Source organism: Thamnophis sirtalis, unplaced genomic scaffold (genome assembly GCF_051295495.1).
Source record: "Thamnophis sirtalis isolate CommonGarterSnake01/CBP01778 unplaced genomic scaffold, rThaSir2_p1.2 scaffold_1, whole genome shotgun sequence".
Taxonomy (NCBI): domain Eukaryota; kingdom Metazoa; phylum Chordata; class Lepidosauria; order Squamata; family Natricidae; genus Thamnophis; species Thamnophis sirtalis.
The window spans coordinates 94,656,416-94,680,454 of NW_028261381.1; the positions used below are offsets into that span (position 1 = coordinate 94,656,416).

The following is a 24,039-nucleotide window of genomic DNA, read 5'->3' on the forward strand; positions in this document are numbered from 1 at the left end:
AACAACAGGTACCCATTAGGCTAAGCATAGCTGGTTGCAAGTATGTCAGAAGCTGTGCGTGTCACCCAACCATGTGCCAAAGCAATGGAATGGAGCCAGTGAAAATTAATCTGTACTTATAATGAACTGGAAGGCACACCCTGCAACAAAGAACCCCAGCTGGTGTGTAGAAAAGGACCGTCCGAAATCAGGATTCCACCCAGCTTCAAAGCTATATTTCATGTTAGTACAAGCTAAGCAAGCAAGGGGAGAAAGGAGAGAAGGCTTTCCAAATCAACTATGTGAAGGCATTAACTCAGAGAGGGCTTGATCCCAACTCTCCCAGTTTATGAGACTTTCCACACCACAAGTCTCCTGACTGTCCTCCATAACATGGGGTTAATTTGTAATCCAAAGAGTGCTGAACCCCAACCCGGCAAGTAACTTATTAGAAACCAAGTAAAGGCACAGCGTGCCTCCTGAATGAAGTGTGATAAGAGGACTTTTGCCTTATGCAGATGCCACTGTGAAACAGTTCTTCCCCTGTGGCCAGAGAGACTAGGAAGAGGCACCACTTGAGGGGAAGTGTTGTGTACTATAAATACACAAACAGAAGATTAGAGGCAATTATTAGGACAACAGTCAGCTTCCCCTGTCAATACAAGAGCAGATAAAATAGGCACTGAGAGTTCAGAGTCAGCTATGAGTAGGATTACTGGAGCAATAATACTCTGTACTTGCATTATAATTTTCATCACATGGTATCAAAATAGGATTTGGAACACCCAGTGAAAGTATAATCCTTTGCACGTTGATTAAGTTCAAAGAAAAAAACTACAGAAAACTACAGAGTGAGTTAATTATTCATTAAAATATCCCAAATACGGCCCCCAAAGCAAGTGAGGTGCTAAGAAGACTGACAAATTTGCAGCAAATGTTCTACTGAAAACAGTCTATTAATATTCATGACATTTTTTCCAGCATCTGAAATTAGTTGCAGAATATTCAGTATCCAGATATGTGAAATGTATGGTAAAGTGTTTGATATTCTTTAATTGTCACTTAATGCTGCATACCTGACATGCAATAGTCTTTCATGTTTATATTCATTGTATGATGGACTTGTTTTCAATCAAACATGTATTAAGTTCACCTGATTTTCATTTATGACCATTGTCATTGTTGCTATAAGTATTCGAGATGGTAAATAAGGTATTTCTTTTTCATTACTACAACTGAGAGAAAGTAACTAAGCCAAGGTGTCACCCTTGGGAGATAGTCCAGACAAGAAATGCAGCCTGAAGTACTAACTCTAACTTTATTGTTACGTTAACAAAATCTTGCAAGGTTGAAAATACCGTACATCTCTCTCCTACCTCCTTACCTTGACAGTCCAAGAAAATAGGCTCCCTTCTGAGACATTTCCTTTCTGTGGAGTCAGCTGCCTCATCTGACCATTTTCTAGTCTGCTGCTCTTTCTCCTGTCTCCCAAGGCCATTCTTACATACCACTACAAAAGGTAACCAGTGAGATTCATGACTGAATGCACCTTTATATCTAGGCCAAATTATTGCAGAAGTCCAACATAGTATTTCCCCAAAACATGCAAATTATTTAAAATCTGACAAACATGAGGAAGAATCCTCACAACAGCAACTGACAGATAACATGCAATGGGATTCTCTCCCCACCTCAGTGGTGTTAGTGATATGGAAGTCCAGCATCAACTTAACACATCTGCCCCATTGAGACACTCACCTAAATCACCTCACACGGCTGTCTCTAACTTTGGCTCAGACATGCAGAAGGCTGTCAGCACACTATTCTGACTTTTTTTTTAAAACCAATAACAGTGATAATGACACTGATTCTTCTGAGAGCTCCACTCCAGCTATATTCAAGAACAGCACAAAGGAAATGCCTTGCAAGCAAAAGAACTTTCAGCCAAAGCTCTACCAGAAACTAACTTGGGGGTATACCCTCATCTGCTTCAGGTGCCAATCCTGGCAGCCCAAAAACCAAATTCCTAAAGTTGGTGTCACTGAAGTCATGGGTGGAACATTTATAATTAAAGAGGGGGCTACAGTTGACCTTGACAAGTACTTCAAACAACTGAATCTCAATTAGCTGTTTACATCTTAGACTGTATCTTAAACGTCCCACAACAACAGCATTAGTGAAAGAATAATATATGTAAAATCTTCAAAACTGCTGAATCATTGGTACATCAATTTTAAGTGCCATAAATTAAAGTATGGAAAATGAAAAGCTCTTACATAATGCATCTTAATGCAGCTACTGTTCTTCAGCCCGATATTTTCTATTGAAGAGAAAGGATTTTATTATCATAATGTCCTCTAAGTGATTTTACAGTTACTCCCATAGGGTTATTTTACTTCAATGAAAAAATACTCCAGGCTCACAATACTGAGTGAAACAAAGCACTGTCTTTCTTTTGTGAGACCAGATAGAAAACTTCAAGTTCTGTATGTGTTAGATTAGTCGTAAAGAGATAGTCCTCAACCTATGACCACAAATGAGCTCAAAATTTCTGTTGATAAGTGAGACAGTTGTTAACTTAACGTTGACCCATTTTATGACCTTTCTTGCCATAGTCGTTAAGTGAATCATTGCAGTTGTTCAGTTAGCAACACAGTTGTTAAATGAATCTGGCTTCCCCGTTGACTTTGCTTGTCAAAAGGTTGCAAAAGGGGATCACACGGAACCATCATAAATATGAACCAATTGCCAAACATCTGAATTTTGATCATGTGAATACAGTTTTTGTAAGCGTGAAAAATGCCTTTTTTTCAGTGTCGTAATTCAGTGTAATGACAGTGTCATTAAAAGAACTGTTTTAAGTCGAGGACTGCCTGTATATCACAATATCAGAGTATAGAAGAAAGCCTGCAATTTCAGTACTTTATTTTGCTTGTCAGAAGGTCACTAAAGGTGATCCCACGGCCCTGGGACACTGCAATGGCCATACATGTGAACCAGTCATTAAGCATCTGAATTTTGATCACATGACCATGGAGTGGCTGCAATGGTTCTAAGGGTGAAAAATGGTCATATATCACTTTTTCAGTGCCTTTGTAACTTCAGACAGTCTCTAAACAAATGGTTGTAAATCAAGGAGCTTTGCTATGACTTGAATAAATGCCCAGGCTGCTGTCAATCTAATGGAGGCTAATACAATATTGGCTATTCCATAGCCTGGTAAAACCTGTCTGAGCTCAGAAAGAAAATGCCATTATAGATGGAACATTGGTGTGAAGGATTACAAAATGTGGAAAACAGGGCACTGTGTTATTGAATTAATCTGAAACATTTTTTTAGAATAATAGTGTTCATTTCCATCACTGTTGATATGGCAACTCCAGGTTACATGTAGTTAATTTATACATTACATTACTGGGACAATTTCCAGAAGCAAAGGTGACTTTTCCCCACCACAAGTAGTACTAAAAATTGAGCTTCATAGATTTCAGTGCATTGTTGAAGTAACAGGCTGCATACAAATATTGTAATAAATAAATAAATTGGGCTCTTTTGTGGCTGAAAAATCCACCAGAGGTCTGATTCTCTTTCTTGTAAATTGGAAATGCAAGAACTAGCAGGTTTTCCCAGCCATGCCTTTAAATTATGGCATGAGACTGGCCCTATGGCAAATCATATAAGCTAACCAGAAAAAAATATGTTTGATGCTATCATTTGAATTTCAATGGAAAAGGAAGCAACTATGGAATTTTTGCTAACTAAAATGGAGTATGGTTTATGATAGCAAGATGCATTAATAAAATACTTTTGGAAATTACTGAAAAATAATTCAGTATAAAATATAGTCACCTGTTTTTTTCTATAAATGAAGCTTAATTTGCTGAACATATAGGCCATGCTAGCATCTGCCTTGAAAGCAAATAATCCATAGCTTTACTGACAATATTAAATGTATTTTATGGCTCAATTCAGAATGCAAGCCTTTGATGAGAGATGATAAAAAAATCTCTTCACATGATGTATCCATGTTCATCTAAAGTCACCAATGGCATTATGTTTGTTAACTGGACTTCTCTATGCAGATTCAAAGTTGTAAGCAAAGATAATACAGGCTGACTTATATGCACATAAGGATTCTACCTTGTCCAGTGCTTCCAATCATATGATGGAACCTATACACATGTATAATTTATGTTGAATAGAGGGGAGGATTACATGATCACTACACAACATATTTTTATTTATTTACGTATTTATACTGATAGTTTTGATAGTTTTTACTGATTTAATAAATTATTGTTGGTTTCCTTTGGATGTCCTAATATCATGGTGGTGTTAGGGTTGGGATATGGATACACTGAGAGTTTTATTGAAATATGATAGCAAACAAAATTGATAGATCAATACATCTTAGAAAGTGAAGAATAACTACTAGAGCACAAAAAAGAAAACTTCATTGCTTTGGAAAATAAGGAAAACATAGGGAACTATTTTCCTATTTTTTCTTAACTTTCTCTAGCATCTAATGCAGTGGTCCCCATCCCCTGGACTGTGGCCCTTTCAGAACTGCGCTGCACAAGCAGTTGGCAAGTGTGTGCAGCTCCACTTGTGCAAGGCTCAAGTGTGCGAAGTTCCATTTGAATGAGTTGCCTGAGCGGGACCATTCCCTTTCTCTCCTGCCATTGCCACCAGCCTGCAAAGCCAGAAATGTTGGGGGGTAACTGATCTAATGCATAATGAATTTAAAATGTAGAGGTATGGATTATCCTACTTATCAACTTGCCTGCAGCAACCATCATTTGCAATTTTCTTTTCCAGTACGGTATATGATTTTAATCGCATTTCTGCAGAAAAACTATTTGCCTAAGCTATAGCATAAAGCATAATCTTGATTTAGTGTAATAATACAAACCTGGCCAGGGTGGCTTATCAACCTTGGTTTATAGTTAGGTTATGTTTAAACTTGGCCATTATGATTTCGTCAACATATAATGATTAAAATATAATGTAATTTACTTAATTGATGATTCCAGGCACAGTCTTATATTGTTGTATTTATGCAGTTAAATGGAAGACATTACTAGATTCAATTCTTTGTTCCTAACTTCACCACCATCCAGGCTATAATAAAAAAAGCTTTAAAAGTACAGCCTGGAAGAATCCATTAGATTTTCACTGATTTTCTGCTAGGTTTTTCTGATGTAGTCAATCAATTTGTCGGTGCCTTATCTTTTGAGGGGAAGTTGGTCTTTGATTTGTTTGTTTTAATTATGCACTGTTACTAAAGCAGATAGTTCTTGGGGATTTTAATTTGCCCACAAATGGCGACTGAGTCAGGGACAGGTCAGTTATGCATGGATTTGACTCAAATCATAGAAGGTCTTGACACACATTAAATATTACTTCTTAGAGTCTTGGGACAGTTAAGACATGTACTGAGGGAGTAGGGATTATTATCAGTCCTTTCTTATAGTTGTATGCCAATCTGGTTGCTTACTGGTGGTCCCTATTCCCACACAGCCACAGAATCTGGAGAGGATTCAGAGGGTTTTCCCAGGGACATGGTTGAGTATTCATCCAAGGCCTTAGTATCTACCTGGAAGGGGCAAGTAATGAGAAAGCTTCAATCAGATTTCTCCTAGGCTTCTTGCTGTCTGTCAACTTGAGGAACCCTAACCATGTCAGCTTGCCCTGAGTTCATCTAGCAGAAATTGAACCTTCTCTTTTGCTGTAGCTGCCCTCTGAAACAATTGTGCAGATCAACAATAAAAATACTGGCTGTTCCCTCAGGCTCCTGGGTTAGTGGGTGGTAAGGCCACTTCAAGTTGAGAGACGGGCATTCTTTTTGATGTGCTCCACCTGGGCAGCTGCTGTTCTTGCATAATATTGTTTAATATCTATTTTTAATTGTAAAGAATCTTCCTGGAGCCAGGCGGCCTAGAAATCTGAGAAATAAATGAATAAATAAGTTTATTTATCATAATTCTTGCCAAGGGTAAAAAGGATTCAGACTACATGGCTGCTGTGCCAGAAGACACTGACAGGCTTCCAGCAGTGCAATTGAAAGCTTAATTTTCAAAATGAGATGGATGGAATTCTCATGTTAGGTTAAAAAGCCAAGTTAAGCATAAGCTGGCTCTCTGAGCCTCATGCTTTCACAGCACATGTGTAAGGAAATGAAACAGCAAATGCTGCAGAATGGAAGCAGAGAATGGATAATCTTTGCAACCAATGATCACACCGCTATACAGCATGAACATAAAGTGGCTACAAAGAGATCTTCTTTATTTAAGCATCTTAAAGGAGATCACAAAGATTTCAGAACAGATAAAGCTGTATTAAGTTGATTCAGGAAAATATGTAGGCAATAATGAGAATTAAATGCATACATATGAGTCTGGAAATTCACTCCTACTAATAAATATAACTAGTCCCAGCAAAAAAGAAAAAAAGAAAAAGGCAAGTACAAACCAGCAAAAAACATGGAAATAATTACATGGATACTAGTGATCACTTGTGATATAAAGAGGATTAAGTAAAGTATAACCATGATGATTTATAATTTGCATATTAAGAATTAGCAGAAATATTAGTATGAAAAAGATTTAACTCTTGAGAGTTATGGAGGAAGTTTTTCTGTTACTCAGTATAGTGCATATAATATGTGAATCCTTCTGAATTTTCAATGTATCTTCTTAAATATGGTCTGTTTTTCCCAGAATTTCTAAAATTTGATGTAGAGAACCTGATTAAATAAACGAAAAAAGAAGACATTTGTCATCTGTTTATTAAGGAAAATGATCCAATTATTAAGGAAAAAGCTACATATTTGACCCAGATAAAGTGCATCTGGCATATAATTTAATATTATGCAACTACTTGGGGGAGAACTTTACAAAACTCTGTAAAAGAATGTAATCCTTCTAAAACTGCATTTTTAAATCCCTTAGGAAATCCTCTTTTTTTAGATAGGTATGAATGTTGATAACATTCAGTGATGATCAGTGAGGCAGAATCTATTAGAATCAGTAGAGGCTAGCAATGAAATTGGGAAAATCCCTGAGTTTACCATTTGGTGCCCAGAGCAACAGTGGAATAGGGGTTAGGGGATTGCCCCAACCCCCACCACAGAATTCAAGACTGCTGAATGGGTCATTCTTCCAGACAATTGGCAGAGACTAATGTAATTAGGCAAGCTGGCCCATTGATTCAGCAACTATGTGCTTGTACAAAGCTGACTATGGCTCTGCCCACTGCTGCCTATTGAGGCTAAAAACTAAGAGTGAGTAAGGCCCTGCCAATGGTAGGACTATTCAATGAGGCTATGTCTCTCACTGGCCACCACTCTTAATGTGACATTTTGCAGCAAAAGCAAAATGCAAAGGCATTTCACTACAAAACAAGTTAGGCCTTTGGGCTGTATCCTTTGTGGCCAAAAGTATAAATAAATCTCAAAAGTCATCCTTTCTTCCAAAATGCGGACAAAAGATATTTTACAGCTATGCATTGTATCCATATATGCACTGTAAAGAATTAAATATCTTTCTCCTCTCTTTTTAATGGAGTCATTTGTGTCCACTAATAGTGGATCTGTGTTTGCCATTTAATATGTTGTCCCCCCTTCTCACATAATATATACGGTACATTATCTATGTATGTTTCCCATACTTGGGCATACCAGGGGTTGTGACACTAAATGCATACCTATTTCCCTGGCTCAGCTGATAAAGGAGGAGAACCTTGTGGCTTAGTGGTTAACACAACTGCCTAATATGTAATACAGCCCAGGTTCAAATCCCAGTAAGGGTATGGCTAGCTGATGAGAGCTAAATAGCTTGAAATAGATCTATGCTAGTCTCCCTTTATTTATTTATCAGCACAAATGCAACACAAATGTAACAAAGGCAACAGTAAAAATAACAGCTTTCTGTCTGGATAGTCTCTTGTGATGAGCCGATAGACAGAGAAAGGAAGCAGTGTGCCTCCTCCCATATTTGGGCATACCAGGGGTTGTGACACTAAATGCATACATTATCTATCTATCATCCATCTATCTATCTATCCATCCATCCATCCATCCATCCATCCATCCATCCATCCATCCATCCATCCATCCATCTATATTGCAAATTTAAATAAAAATTCGACAGAAAGGCTAATTATGCTACACACACCTAAGAAAACTGACCTATATAAATACTCCGATTCCTCTGATGAGTTTATTGCATTGTATGCAAACATTCAATTTTGTTCATAGAATACAAAAATTGGAAATGCTACAGTAACAAAAAGAGCCAGTTTGGTGTAGTGATTAAAACTACTGGGCTACAAACAGAGGTCCTTGAGTTCTAGTCCTTCCCTGGGCATGAAACAGCTGGATGATTTGGGACATGTAATTATCCTTTCTCAGTAAGAAAAAGAAGGCCACTTCAAAAAAAAAAAGTTGTCAAGCAAAATTTCATGGATTTCTCAGGAGGCCAAGAATGGTTGAAAGGCACATCTCCTTGCCCTCAAAAAGCCCAAAATATTTGGGGAAATTGGTTGAGACTTGATGCTAAAAGGTATTACGGTTGATGACCAATAGCTGGGGGGAGGGAAGTAACACTTGAAGTATAGTCTGAGGTTTTCCCCAAATTTTGAGCACATTGAGATACTTCTCTAGAAAAGTGAGTCTTTACATAGGAGCTCATTCTTGTTCTCTTATTATATAATGTACATTCACACTGAGATTGTACCACAATTTAGAGGAGTATTTTCATAATTTATTTTATTTATATCCTGCCTTATTATTTGTATAAATAACTCAAGGCAGCAAACATATCTAATATTCCTTCCTTTTCCTATTTTCTTCATACAGCAACCCTGTGAGGTGGGCTGGGATGAGAGACAATGACTGGAATAATGCTACCCAACTGAATTTCAACCCTAAAGTGGGATTAGAATTCATGATCTCCCAGTTTCTAGCCTAGTGTATTAACCACTATACCAAAGTAACTCTCATTTCAGAGACATTTCCTTAGCAATAGTCCTCTACTAACTTGTATTTTCAAATGTCCTTTGAGCCCTTTGACTGAGCCACTGACAATAATTATATAATTCTGCTCTATAATAAACCACAACTGCCAAATTAAAAGTTGTTGGTATTTTCTGGACCATTAATGGAGTGGCCCACTTCAGAAATGTTGCTGATTAATGTAACTTATTTAAAATTTGTCTACTTGGATAATAATTTCAATATCCTTTACTGGGAAATCATCTCCTTCATTCCAAAAATGTTGTATTTAGTTTGTTTCTGGTTATACAAATAAAGCAGGAATGAAGTTTGGAGATAATTGGGAACCACAAAACTGAAAATCAAAATTAGGTCTGAAACTTGGTAAAAAAAAAAAAAACAAGGCACAATTTGAAATCAAGGCTAAAGAAAGTCTTCAAGAAAATGATCTGGTACATTAGTCACAAATAAAAAGTAATTAGATGAAGCCATGTTATTCCCTTGTGCTAATTACCAGTGACTACACATGTTTTTATATAGCAGGCCAGGAATCACTCCTGACTGTCTCTCACTTCCCAGAGTACAACACTGTCCTAAGGCAAACTGCTATATGCATACCTGTTGCTATTTCATAATATTATGAAAGACTAGTCTTCATGCAGAAAGAATAGTTTTCATGCAGAATAAGCAAGATCAACCTTAACACTACTATTATTTTCTGCAGCAATTTATGTTGAAAATTTTACAAGCCAGATCACTCAAAAATGAACTGCTGTAAATTGTACACAAGAAGAGATGTAGATGACTCAGCTGATAAATGAATCCAGAAATGGTTACCCCAATTTTCTATCACCTAACCAAGAACAACTTATCTCACCTCCTACTTGTGAATCTGTACTCTTTTCTCCAGAGGTGGGTTCCTACCAGTTCGCACGTATTCGGTAGAACCGGTTTGTCAAATCTACCGAACCGGTTAGAAGAGGTTCCACCAATGGACCCGGAAAGCAGGCCACACCTACAGAAGAGGTTCCAAATTTTTTTGAAACCCACCACTGCCCCCCCACAGAGAGAGAGAGAGAGAGAGAGAGAGAGAGAGAAAGAAAGAAAGAAAGAAAGAAAGAAAGAAAAAAAGAAAAAAGAAAAAAAGTGTGAGAGAGATGAAAGAAAAAGAAAAAGGGACAGAGAGACAAAAGGAACGAGAGAGAGAGAGAGAGAGAAAGAGAGAGAGAGAGAGAGAGAGAGAGAAAGAAAGAAAGAAAGAAAGAAAGAAAAAAAGAAAAAAGAAAAAAGTGAGAGAGAGATGAAAGAAAAAGAAAAAGGGACAGAGAGACAAAAGGAACGAGAGAGAGAGAGAGAGAGAAAGAGAGAGAGAGAGAGAGAGAGAGAGAGAAAACACATGGTCAGCAAGCCACTCCCACCAGGTCACATGGCCGGCAAGTCACTTCCACAAAGGAGGCCACACTCACAGAGTAGGTTCCAAAATATTTTGAAACTCACCACTGCTTTTCTCTCAACAAACTCACTTATTAAATGTAGATGTTGTAACTCTCTAAAGTAGGGACACGTGATGATTCAGCACCACCAGTTGCCAACAGCTATACTGGAAATCATTTAAATGAGTTACAGATTTTCAGGATTAATCCAATCAGGAATAATTTCCTCTCTGAATATTTCCTAAAAGGCCAAATAAAAAACAGTAAGCAAGCAAAGCTGTGATACATATCAGCCATTGGTTATGGTGAGCTCTGCTTCCTTGAGTGCTGTAGGGGGAAATGGGGCATTTATTTACACATGTTTGTTTGTTTGTTTGCCACCCATCTTAACTTTGGTAAGGCCTACAATAATAAAAAAATAAAACTATATAAATTAAAAATATAAGTTAATATGAAATCCAAAACATTATGGCCCAATTAAAAGATGGTAAGGGTGGAAGCAGGATGGTGAGGGAGGTAGTATCTGTTGTTAATCGATCAACTACCTCCTCTGTGATGTAATATAATCAACAATTTAAATGTCTCTCTGAATATTGTCTTCATTCTTACATCTTTATTCATATGTTGCTTTGACTGCATCAGTTAACAACAATTTTGTTTGAAACATTTAAGGTCAATAAATAGCAATAGCATTTAGACTTATATACGGCTTCACAGTACTGAGCAGCCCCCTCTAAGCAGTTTACAGAGTCAGCATCTTGTCCCCAACAATCTGGGTCTTCATTTTACCCACCTCAGAAGGATTGAGCCGGTAAAAAATGCAAGCATCAAATTAAAATGATTAATAAATAAAACTACAGTACACTTTTTATTTTAAAAGGTTTATCACTAAATAGAGGTGTTACAAACCAAATAAAGAGATATATTAAAATCCCTCTTGAAGAACTCCTTCATCCCATGGTTCACCTGTGAAGTATAATTCTGTTAGGCTGCCCCACAGTCTATTTAGTGGGAATGCTCTTAGCCCTTCCACTGGTGAGTTCTTCCTTCATTCTAGCTGTAAAAAACAGAAAGGAAGGCATTTTGGAACTTCCTATCCAAAGACCAGAATATAGAACATAACAAACAGGGAAACAGAAACAAGGGAAGTCAACAATAACATACAAAATTCCGATAAATCAATACAGACGAGGTAGTCGTTGCTAGGAGTGGACAATGACTTGATGGAACATCATTGTTCATCACAGGCCAAATAAAATAGTTACATATGACCTCATTAAATAAACTCCTGGATTTCAATCCATGTTTATTGCAGGGAGGATGGATAGAGAGAGATCTTTGAGCCTTGTGTTGATTATAAGCAGGCTTTCCTTGTCATTTCTCTTCCTTGTTTTCTAATACCTCTCCTTAGCTGAAGGTCAATCTCTTTAGAAAACTGATTGATGTTCTGCCCAAAGGGTAATTTTCCATTGCTGATGTTCTGGGTGTAGCCAGCAAATCAGAAATTATCTAGAGGCTAAAAACTACCATCAATGGAATTATAGAGAAAAAGTCTACTTTATACCAGTTCACTCTTTGTACAGAAGGAATTACATGGAAGAGGCTCTATAGGGAAATTAAATCACAGTTCCATCTATTCAGACCTCCAGGATGCACTAAAGGTTTGACACATTAAATTTGCTGAATCTCTTTCTATCTAACCTTTAATGTTTTTGCAACAGAGGTGACAACATACTTAAGGGAAATCAAATTTGATACTTTAACAAAGATATATTTTGCCTCAAAATATGGATATGTCAAATTTCTGTTCTACTCTCTTTCTGAAGCAGTGGAGAACAGCATGCAGAATGGAGATAGACTTTAAATGAAGTCTAAAGCTGTTTAGAATAGATGATGTTTGAGAGGCTGAAGGGACTGTCTGCTTATAAGAAAAGAATGTTGCTTCCATTCTGGTTTTAATTACATTAGGTATGATTTTTTTACGCTGCATATTCTTTTGCTTTTACTTTAATGCATTTTATTTGTTTGCAGTTTACTGGCATTAGGATGAACAGCAGGAAATATAATGTACCTATTGTTCTACACACTAGAGAACATATATAGGAGATCTGTGGGTGGAAAAGCAGAATTACTGAATGACACTGGCAAAGTAGTTACTGCTTTATTGAAATGGTGCTGTTAGAAATCCTAAATCATTGTCACTTAATTGAGCATGGTATTTACACTAAGTGTTATTTACTCATTGCCAAAGAAAAACTGAAGAGAAACATTAGTCAATATACATGTAGCATATGTCTGCATTAGCTTTAGAAATAACAACTAATTTGAATATCAATACACTTACCTGTAGCATAGTGTTGTATTTACATTGCATAGGAGTCCAATTTCAAGCAAATTTGCTTGAAACATCAGATAGGATATATAAATAACTAGTAGACTCTCAATAATTGTAGCCAAATGGATGAATTAATTTTGTGACATAGATCAATAAACAGCAATTCAGCACAAATTCCTAAATTACAGTACAAAAATATTCTTTTTAATCTGTTTTCCTTAGTCCAATGGTGGAATGGTTAGAAAACTGCTTTATAACCCTATTAACTATAGTAGTACTTGGAACAGATCTAATTTTCAGATGGAAAATGTCTCAACATGGATAATGCAGGTTAATGGATTCTCTTGCTACAGGACACCAATAAATGGGATTAAACAAGCCGTAACAGTATTGGAGAAACAGCCTACATTCAGCAATACAAGTGTTGATCAGATAGTCTAACCAACTATGAGATGCTGAGGGATATTTGATATCCCATGATGGCTTCTTTCTGCTAACTCTGAGGAGGAATAATCCATTTCTCTAGAGAAACAGGCAGGGTCTATTAAATAACATAATTCTGAGCCTACATAGTAAATGGTCTCAGTTTATGAGAGTTATAATCTAAAACATTTATGCAATCACAGCTTTCTGATGCAAATGACCACTCAACACTTCTAGAAGTCACAATTTCAGGAAAATAATCAACTGTTTGCATTAGACCCAAGCTCAGCACAACTCCATAACCTGAAAGAGGAGCATTCTTTCAGTTAAACAAGCATTGTGAATATCTGCCTATCAGATGAGATGGACCAATAGGTTATCAGCTCTTCACCAGGCAGGTACCGTTGTATTTCTGGACAGTTTGAGTCACATTGTGAATTCTGTGTTAGATGTCCAGGCACCAAGTACAGCAGTCACCAGTGTTTTACAAAAACATCACAGATATTTTTTTTCACCAGCATTTGTTTTTTTCTCTGGCTCTTTCTTGGTTCACTTAAATCTTCCCAATAACTCATGAAGGCACATCTAGTAACAAATCTCTATTGTTACATCAGAACTGAAGCTTTGTGATAAAGTAAGGCTGCAGTCCAAATATTAGAAACCCTTAAATTTAAACGTGATGCCTTGTCCTCCCACTCTTTCTGTACCTTAACAGGAATCTTGCTTTATGCTTCCACTGCTCTTTCACAGAATAATAGAATTCTGAAATTGAAAAGAACTGCAAGAATCATCAAACCCATCCCTCTGCAATGTGCAGGAAAACCAGTTAAATCATACTTGAGAGATCAATCAATCAATCAGAATAGAGCTGGAAGGGACCTTGGAGGTCTTCTAGTCTAACCCCCTGCTCAGGCAGGAAACCCTGTACTATTCTGGACAAACGGCTGTCCAATCTTTTTTTAAAGACCTACAGTGATGGAGCACACACAACTTCTGGAAGCAAGCTGTTCCACTGGTTAAGTGTCCTCACTGTTAGGAAGTTTCTCCTTAGTTCTAGGTTGCTTCTCTCCTTGTTTAATTTCTAATATTTCTTCTTATTATGCATTCAGGTGGTTTGGAGAATAGGTTGACCCCTTCTTCTTTATGGTAGCCCTCAAATACTGGAAGACTGCTATCATGTCCCCCTTAATTCCTTCTTTTCTCTAGACTAGACATCCCTGATTCCTGCAATCATTCTTTATATGTTTTCATCTTCAGGCAATTTCTTTTTTTTTTTTTTAATATAATTTTTATTAAACATTATTACCTTTAAAAAAACGGAAAAAACAATACAGCGACATAAATACAACGACATAAGCAAGACAAATCATACATAACAATATAAAGTAAAACCGTTTTAAACATACAACCCCCCCTCCCCCCCCACGGTGACAGTCATTCACAGCCCGGTTTTTCTTTCTTTCCTCATTATTAGGTCTCTAAGCCACATCTTCTCATTGCACGATTCAGGGATCTATTACGGTACCTATGTTAACTTTCCCCATTTTAAGTCCCTGCTGTTCTCCTAGTCGCCCACATATACCATAGGTTCCAGCTAAGATAATGTTCTGTTTCTCCTTTGTCCCTCAGCCAACCCGTCATTCTGTCCATTTCTGCACATTCGTAGATCTTTTTAATTAAAGCATCTTCCGGCGGTATAGTGGTGGATTTCCAAAGTTGTGCATAGGTTATTCTTGCAGCCACAATTATATGCAGGCTCAAATGCCATATTGAACTGCTTATGTTATCTGGTTTGATGCTTAGTAACAGGTTCTCAGGTCTCCATTCAATGTTTGCCCCGGTAACCTCTTTTAACCATTTTTTAATCCTTTTCCAATATTTCGTGGCCTCAGTACAGGACCACCAAACATGGTAGAATGTGCCATCCTTTCTTCCACATTTCCAACACAATGGAGATAACCCAGGAAACATCTTAGCTAATCTCGTTGGGGGGAAGTGCCACCTATAAACCATCTTGTATATGTTTTCTTTGAATGCAGTAGAAGTTGTAAGTTTAATGGTCTTACTCCATAGATCCCACCATTTGCCCATTTCAATTTCATAACCTAGGTTTCTCTCCCATACTGTTAGAAGGCTTTTGTCCATCTCTTCATTAGTATCTTGGCAGGTCAAAAATTGGTAGATCTTCGATAACATTTTTTTGTCTCCACCAAACAAGATCTTATCTAGCCCCTGAGGGTTTGGGTAGATCCCGAAACGTGCCTTATCACTTTTAAACCTGTTTCTAACCTGTAAATATTCCCACCATTCCAAATTCCTGCCCTGTTGCTCTAATTCCATCTTTGTTTTTATGTTGCCCTCTTCTGTCATGATATCTTTATATGTTATGTTTCTTGTCCAGTTAAATAAACTCGGATGCGTTAAGGCCTCTAATGGTGCCAACCAACACGGAACCCTAAGATAATATTTTTTCCTCATTTTTTCCCAGACCCCCATCAAAATCTTCCGAATATAATGTCCCATGAAGTACCTATGGGGGGTGTCTCTTTCTTGCCAGAGGGAGGCATGCCATCCCTGGGGGAGGTCATGTCCCTCTATAGCCAATAGGCGCCTTCTATTCAACATCACCCAATCTTTCACCCATGTCATGATTGCTGCGTTATAGTATGCTTCCCAGTTGGGTACTCCGAAGCCTCCCTCCCAGTTCTCTGCGTTTTTGTGAGGTTTGGGCAATTTCTTTTTTGTAATGTGGTGACCAAAACTGGACGCAGGATTCCAGATATGGCCTTATTAAGGCTTTTATAAAGCTTTATAAATTTATAAGATGGTTGTCCAGCTTCCTCTCCAGAGATGGAGAACTCGCCATCTTATGCAAGAATAAGCAAAATAACACGTCTCTGATAAATAAGATTAAATGCAACCAACGCAAGCAGAGAGTAGTATGATATGTGCTACAGGTAGTCCTTGACTTAAGACCGATCACTTAGCTACCATTTGATGTTACAATAAGTACCTCAAAATGAACTTATGACCTGAAAGGAACTTATGATCGAGTTTTGAAGTTGCAACACTGCCCCCCTCATGATCACATGACTGCATTTTGGGTGTTTGGTACCTGACCCACACATACAGCTGTTGGCAGCAGCACTTGGTCACTAGCATTTACTTCTAGCTTCTGGCAAAAACTACCCCATAGCATATAATGGATTCACTTAATGACTGCTGTGTCTGCTCTGTTTACAATGCAAAAAGGGTAAAATCAGGCCCAGCCACATGATGACCATCACAACTTCTGACTACTATTGCCAGACCCAAATATGGTTGTAACTTGTGAACAACCTATACCATCAATTTTTTCTAATCATTAACAAAAAGTTTATTCAAACCTTGAAAACATGTACAAAGTACAAATTTATTAATGGATTTATATGTGTTTTGTTGCTATTCTGAAAATCTAAAATACTCAAAAAAAATCAGTGGCATATTTTTTTCTCTTTTCATACAAATCATCCTTTTTTCATTTTTATTTTTGTGACAAATACAAGTCACGTAGAAACTGACTGAGTGAATGAACTTGGAAGCACAGGTGTCAGGCATGGAGAAAAGACATGGGGAAAGGAAAGAAATGTGGAAAAGACACAATTGTGCATATTCATCAATATTGGCAACATCTAAAGAATTCACACAAGTGTGTAAACAAAGCTTCTTGACAGAATGGAAAAATGGTTGTCTGGAAGACCTCAGTTACTCTTAACAACTGATGGAGCAGAAATTGAGCTATGCTGAATTATGTCTTAAGGACGAACATAAGGTACTGCAGGGTACTGAGTCAAATCGTACTGTCCTTATATCCCAGTGTTACCATTTCAAAATAGAAATAGCTCTTCAGAATCTCAGCCAGAAATATCTTTCTCCCAGTCCTATCATCTGAATTGTTTATTTTTTTAAAAACAAAAACCTTTCAAGTTAAATGAGTGAGCATTACACAAATCTGACAATTTTCATAGATACTTTGCACCAGACATATTCAGAAATAACTAATCCCCAATTTCCCAGTGCTATTTTAAACAGAAAGCATAATTCACAACATGCAGCATTTTTATCATGCATATATCTTACTGCTTTTTCATGTATGTGTATATGTACCTATGTATAGTGTGTGTGTGTGTGTGTGTGTGTGTGTGTGTGTGTGTGTGTGTGTGTGTGTGTGTGTGTATGATATTTATTGTATTTTTTAAAGGCTGGGAATAAAAGAACGCAAAGACCTAGCAAATGCTGCTTAATCCCCCTGTTGCTTTGGAACAAATAAACTGCAGACTAACCACTATGTATCTCTCAGCAGGACACAGTTGTCTACTCCAGCTCCCCACTGATTTACTGACCTGTATCCTAATGACATACTGCCTTAATTCACATTTTCAGGGAATCCACTTGATTGACAAGTGAGACATCTGTCTTGGAGCTGAAGAACAATCACATCCCACTGTCTGTAGCCTTGAGTTATAGGTGAAGACACAGGACGACCCTCATGGATTGCCATGAATGTCAAGTTGGCCCAACGGCTGTCCTGATTTGTAACCTAGAGTGGAATAGTGATGCCTTTCCTTTCATCTTAATAAACATAACAGAAAATAATAAAATCTATGACCAGCATTGTACTGAATGTGTCTGTGTGTGCTGAAGGTTGAATAAATGGACCTCTAGGAATTGCTCCATATACCTATATATTGTTTATTTTTATGTCTAGTGGACAAATACAATCCAATTTCTCTTTTCTTTAGAAACAAATAGGACTTCCCCCCAAAATTGGGCAATATTCTAGCCTGTTCAAGGGATATTTGGGAGGAAATTTCATTAATGTTTTATTGAATGATAGAAATAAGCTTGATAATAATTTTCTATTGTGTATTGAAAGCAGCACGTTGGAAATGTAAGGCCTGGAATCCATGTATATTTATATATATAAACCATATGTATGTATGTATGTATAAGGGGTGGGTTTCTCGCCCTGTTCCAACCGGTTCGGGCCGGTGGCGTCCTCGTGCATGCGCGCAGTGCACATATGCGTACTAGCATCTGTGCGATGCTCCAGCTGCTCCTGGAGGATCGCGCAGGTGCTGTGTGCGTCCTGCGCATGTGTGGAAGTGCAGAACTCATCAAAACCGGGTAATAAACGTGGGCGGGCGGGTGGACCCTTCGGCGTTCCTGGAAGTTACTTACTTCTGGGTTCGCCGACCAACTGGTTTGCGGGGACCGCCGCGAACCGCCTGAAACCCACCCCTGGTATGTATGTATATATGTATGTATGTATGTATGTATGTATATGGTTTAGGACACGGGTTGTCAAACTCAAGACCCAGAGGCCAGATCCAGCCCATTTAGATCTGGGTCATGGGGCCACCTTGGAAACAGCAAAGGACCGGTCCGCAATGCCTCTGCCAGCAAAAATGGAGCTTGGAAAGGTTATATGCGGCTCCCTCCAAGCTCCATTTTCACTGGCAGAGGGTTGCAAGAAGCAATCACAGCTGAAAACAGAGCTCAGGAGCCCGTTTTTCCTGACAGAGTGCTCGGACCACCACAGGGCCCCCTGACATGAGTGACATCAAGCTGGCTATGCTCCCTGGCCACTCTCCCACTCCTCGAGGTCAAACACAACCCTGATGCGGCCCTCAGTGAAATTGAATTTGACACCCCTGGTTTAGGATAATATATACTATTTGCATACTTTCCCTGATGTGAAGAATATGGCTATGCATTACATTTATTACATAAAGGGTATTTTCTGAAAAGGACCTTGAATGGTTAGAGGTTAGGGAAAAGCTAACCAACAGTTTTTTTGTTGTTTATTTTCACAATCAAATTTGTTTGGATAGGTTTAGGCCTATATTTTTAAACAAATAATAAAAAAACCTAACTCAAATAGTCCTTGTTCATCCCCCCCACCGCGTGATTTATCCTCTATTATCACCACAATGTGATGTCACTGCCACTTATAAAGCTTCCTGTGGCTGATAGGGTCAGGTCTCGTTATTATTTGGATGGGAAACAATGGGGAAATCTAAGAATAATAGAGTAGACTGAAAAATAGGACATAGAAATGTAGTTGTACACACACACACACACACACACACACACACACACACATTTTGTATGTTGATACGCCTTTGGTATCAAGTAAGTTAAAAGAACAGCTTACAATAAAAAATGCATGACTTCTTACTTGGGGTAATCTGTAATACCCAACTTCCAGAGTTATAAATAGGTGAAAAGCAGGATCAACGTTTTCTTCAAGAAATGACAGAACGGATAATGCTTTCTCAGCTTCAAGTGCAGATTAATACCTCAAGACTATTGCACTCCCACACAGAATAGTAACCACTGCTCCAAGGCCTTAAAGGGAGCGTGACAAGATTTGAAATTAAGTAAAATGTAAATAAATTGTAAAATATTTGTTACATTTGATCTCCAGCCAGGATATTCATTGGGTAGAACTAAAGCTTACCCTTTTCCTTTTTTTGGGTGACTTCAGAGGCACTGTAAGATCAGGGAGATGCAATAGTTTTTCAAGAAATCTCTTTTCTTAACCTATACAATTCTACTTGCCAATTTATGATGACTGAATAGATATGTAACTGGAGCTCCAGGATAATAAAAAAATAATAATTTAGGAAAGTAAGGCAAATTCAGCGTTACAGCATTGTTTTAATTGTTTTAAAATGCTTTTAGATTTTTTTGTAATGTAAGCTTCCCAGAGTCAATGACTGAGATGGGCAGCTTATAGAAATTGATTGATTGATGGATTGAATGAATGAATGAATGAAATAAATTACAATTCCTGGGTTAAGTGTAAGTAGAGTGTAGTTGCACATGTTTGCATGTAGCTTATAATGCTGCCCTGGACCTTTTCCTGGTTCTCCAACAGGAAACTAAATCTGTGCCAAGTTTATTTTGTACAGCTGCTTCAGCAACAAGGCTATAGGCTGAAGAGTGTTACTGAAGGGACTATTTCTTTTTTTTCTTAAAAAATAAGGCAGTGACTGAATGGCTGGTGTGACTCCCTTTGTTAGCCCAAATGTTTGAGATTTCTGATTCACATGCTGAGCAGCCTTAATCTTGTTTGGTTTGCGAGAGCTGACAAGAACAAACCCCACTTGTCCTTATGGCTGCAGGCACAATTTGAATTTGGGCTATTAAAAATTGAAAAGCCTCCATGCAGCGTGTTCACTGGCAAATCTTGACTGGAAACCTTTAACACTGCTTAGTGTATAGTGAGCTATTCCCTGGAAGCAGTTGCTGACTCAGGTCAAGAATGGCGCACATCATCTTTTATAGACGAGGGGGATTGAAGAAAGTGGAGCCCACTGGCTTGAAATAATTATCATCTGTAATGTTTGGCTGAGGTGTCCTGGGATATTTATGCAATAGGTACAAACCCCATGCTTTGCTGACCCCCCATGCATGTCTATCAGCATCATCAGGAATGCTCACGGGCACATTAGGTGGAAGTCAATACACACAAAAGGTTAGAGGAGAGAATTGAAAAACAGGTCCCGTCTATTGTTTTCTACTATAGGAGACAAAATGCACAGAAAGGAATGAAAGAACCTAAGCATTTGATTTGCTTAATTCACAAAGGGAAAAATGGGAAGTATCACTTGATACCTTGGTAGATTTTTCGTATTATGAAAATCAGGAGAATTCCGATTTGCTCACTGTTCAATTGATTGTGTTTCCCCATCCCCCGTCCTAGGGTTTGAGGGAAGCATACATAACACTCCTTCCAGAGGTGGGTTGTTCCCGGTTCAGCTGAACCGGTAGTGGTGATTTGGCCTGGGTCACAGAACCGGCATCGACCCAGACTTGCCACGCCCCCGAACTGATTCCCAGTCTCTTCTGCCGTTTCCGGCATGTGTCAGCACATGCACAGAACAATTTACAGTCAACTGCGCACACACGAACAACACAAAGCAAACACAAAGTGAACTGGTGCAGGAACCCAACCCTGATTACTTCCATTATTTTTCCCACAACTGCAAATTTGGTGGGTAGGTAGACCTCACCAAAGCCAACTCACCATGGCCAATCCACCAAAGGACACCTCTCCGCAGGAGAAGAGTTACACTAATACTGAAGAAATAGTGGAACATAATCATTAAAGAAAGGATGCGAAAGGAGGGACGAAATGAAATGTGAGTGACAAAAATAAAAAAATGGATTATTTTTAGTAATTAAGTTGAATTGTTGAATTACCCCACAGTGAGTTGTCCCATGGCAAATCGGCCATGGTGAGTTGTCCTGCAGAAAGTTGGCCATGATGAGTTGGTCATGGCAAATTAGCCATGGTGAGTTGACCTCAGAAAATGTCCCATTCCAGAGCTGAGAGACAATGAGCAGCCCAAAGCCATACAGGGCCTTGAAACGCGGACTCCCCAGGAGTGCTTCAACCCTTTCACCATTATTCCACCTGAGGAACAATGCTGAATTTGAATCAGTTAGTTCAGGTTTTTTTTATAATTCTAAGATTGAAAATAGACTTGTCAGATGTTACATCTTTTCTATCCTATTCTATGGAGTAGAAAGTTGGTCTCTGACAGAAAACCACTTGAAGAGACTAGAATCATTTGAAATGTGGATTTACAGGCGGATGTTACATATAAGCAGGGTTGACAAAATCAGAAATGAGGAGGTGATAAGCCACCTGGAAAAGCAAAGGGAAATCATCAAAACCATTAAAAAGCAAAAGTTAGAATAGTTTGGACATGTGATGTGACAGCCAGAAAAATATGATATACGTCACTTAATCCTCCAGGGAAAGGTTGAAGGCAAATGAGCTCTAGGCAGAAGAAGAACATCATGGCTTCAAAATCTAAGGGACTGGTTTGGATAAAACTCAACAGCACTTTTTCATGTGGCTGTTGACAAAAATAGGATTGCCAATATGATCACCAATGTCTTATGACAGATATGGCACAAGAAGAAGTAGTTCAGTTTTTATGCTCTATAGCCCCACAGAATACCAGACTGGGCTGGAGTAAGAGCAAGAGAGTGTGGTTATGACAATAGAAATACTAGTGTAATATGAGGCAACAACGTAAATTTGGTTTCAGAATGTTGGTGGAGCTCAACTTGCTATGTTTCATACATTTCTGTTCACTGCAAGAGGCAGTTTAAAACCATGTAATTAAAGGACTATATTTTTTCAAAGCATTCAGTAGAAAATTAATTTAAAATTAATTCCAGAAAATTAATCCATCAAGCAATAAATGTAATTGCTATTACAAACTAGGGTTTAGAGTAATACCTGAGACAAGAAATTAGATAAACAACTTTAAACACTGTAAATTAAAATATAGGTGTGCTTTTGCTCAAAATTTGTTGTTTTCATTAGACTAGGTTCAGAATTGAAGTAAGGATATCAGCCACTTTTCTGCGCATGCACACACACGCACGCATGCACACACACACACACACACATACAAACATGGATGCACCAATTTTAAACAGAACACATGCTTTCACAAACTGCAGTGTTTAGAAGGGTTTTTTTTTAATTTAAAAGTTTCTTTTAAAAATTAGACTTCTGCAGACTTAAGGGTTCTCCTGAGCATGCCAATAGTATCACAATGGCCCCATTTTTCCCCAGATTCATAATTTGAGTTGACTTTTATATAGGGCAAACTTTCTTTCTGTGTATTTAAGAAAAAAAGACAATCTAATCTCCTAACATTAAATGTATCAAATATGGTCCTGACTACATGGCAATTTAAATATATGTTTTATAGGCATCCATGTACATGTGTGCACACCTTCAAGGTAATCTTGGCCCTTGGATTAGCCCTTGCAGTTTTGGGGCAAGATTTGCAGAAGGGGTTTGCCATTCCTAGAGTTGAGAAAGAGTGACTGGCCCCAAAACACCCATCTGGTTTCACACTTCAAGTGGCCATAGAACTCATTGTCCTCTGGGTTCTAGCTGGTGCCTTGACCACTAGACAAAACCGACTTTAACTTAAAGATAGCAAAAAAGAAAATGAAGGCATTTCTCAGATCATAACATACCATGTAGGCTGCCTGTTCCACCATGCTTCAGAACTATGCCCTTTGCAAACACATCCTGATTTTTATACAGTAAGAATCTTTGCCATAGAATGTTCTTTTCTTATTTTGTTCAAGTGGTGCATAATTGATTGTCAGTACGACCTTCAACATAAGGCCAATGGGGCCTAAATGCAGGCATAGGGGGATGCCTCTTTCCTCTCCATGTGTACACAATGTCACATGTGCAAAGGGGCAGAGCTTCAATCCATGTTTTTGGTCCTTTTGGCTCCCCCTATTGATGGCCACAGTGTGGATTTGGTCTCTTTTCCTGGACAACCAGCTATCTGGCTGCTGAGAAAGCAGAACACCCTCTCTTTGCTTCAGCAACCTGATCTTGCTTGCAGACTGAATAGGTTTTTGAAGCAATTTTTTAAAAATTTCAAAAACATGCATAAAAAGTAAACAACGAAGAAAAAAGCAAATAGAAAGAATCTTCTGGTAATTGACTTTCACGTTTTTGTTTTACAATTGACTTATTTACTTATTTTCATTAAAATATTTTTATCTTTTTAGTTCTCAACTTTTTTCCTGAGGCAAGGAAAAATCTGTTAGATTCTCAGGTGGTGTGTCTAAATATTATAATCTCAGAAGCAACAAAAATCACCAAAGAGCAACACTTATTATATCTGAAGAAGGTCTCTCCTTAACTGAATTTTAAAAAATATCCAAATATCCTTAGAAATGAAAAAGGTTGGTTCTAACATCCATACAATTTGGCCTCAATACAGCTGTGAACTTGATGGAACAACCTGCTTCTGTCACTCAGCCAATCAGAGAAACCT

At 38.0% G+C, this 24,039-nt stretch overlaps 1 protein-coding gene across 2 annotated transcripts in view; it reads right to left on the reverse strand.

Moving 5' to 3' along the window:
• The window catches only part of NAV2 (neuron navigator 2), a 598,751-nt gene that overhangs the window by 329,851 nt on the left and 244,861 nt on the right, over positions 1 to 24,039 (reverse strand). Inside the window, exon 1 of one of the 2 annotated variants that reach the window (XM_087719097.1) lies at positions 1,364 to 1,468. The exons of the other annotated variant lie outside the window; for it this stretch is intronic. Within the exon in view, the coding sequence (XP_087575223.1) occupies positions 1,364 to 1,429 (66 nt within the window). The 5' untranslated portion in view covers positions 1,430 to 1,468. Of the gene's footprint in view, positions 1 to 1,363; positions 1,469 to 24,039 lie in introns of those variants that run through there. 2 annotated transcript variants of the gene reach the window in all.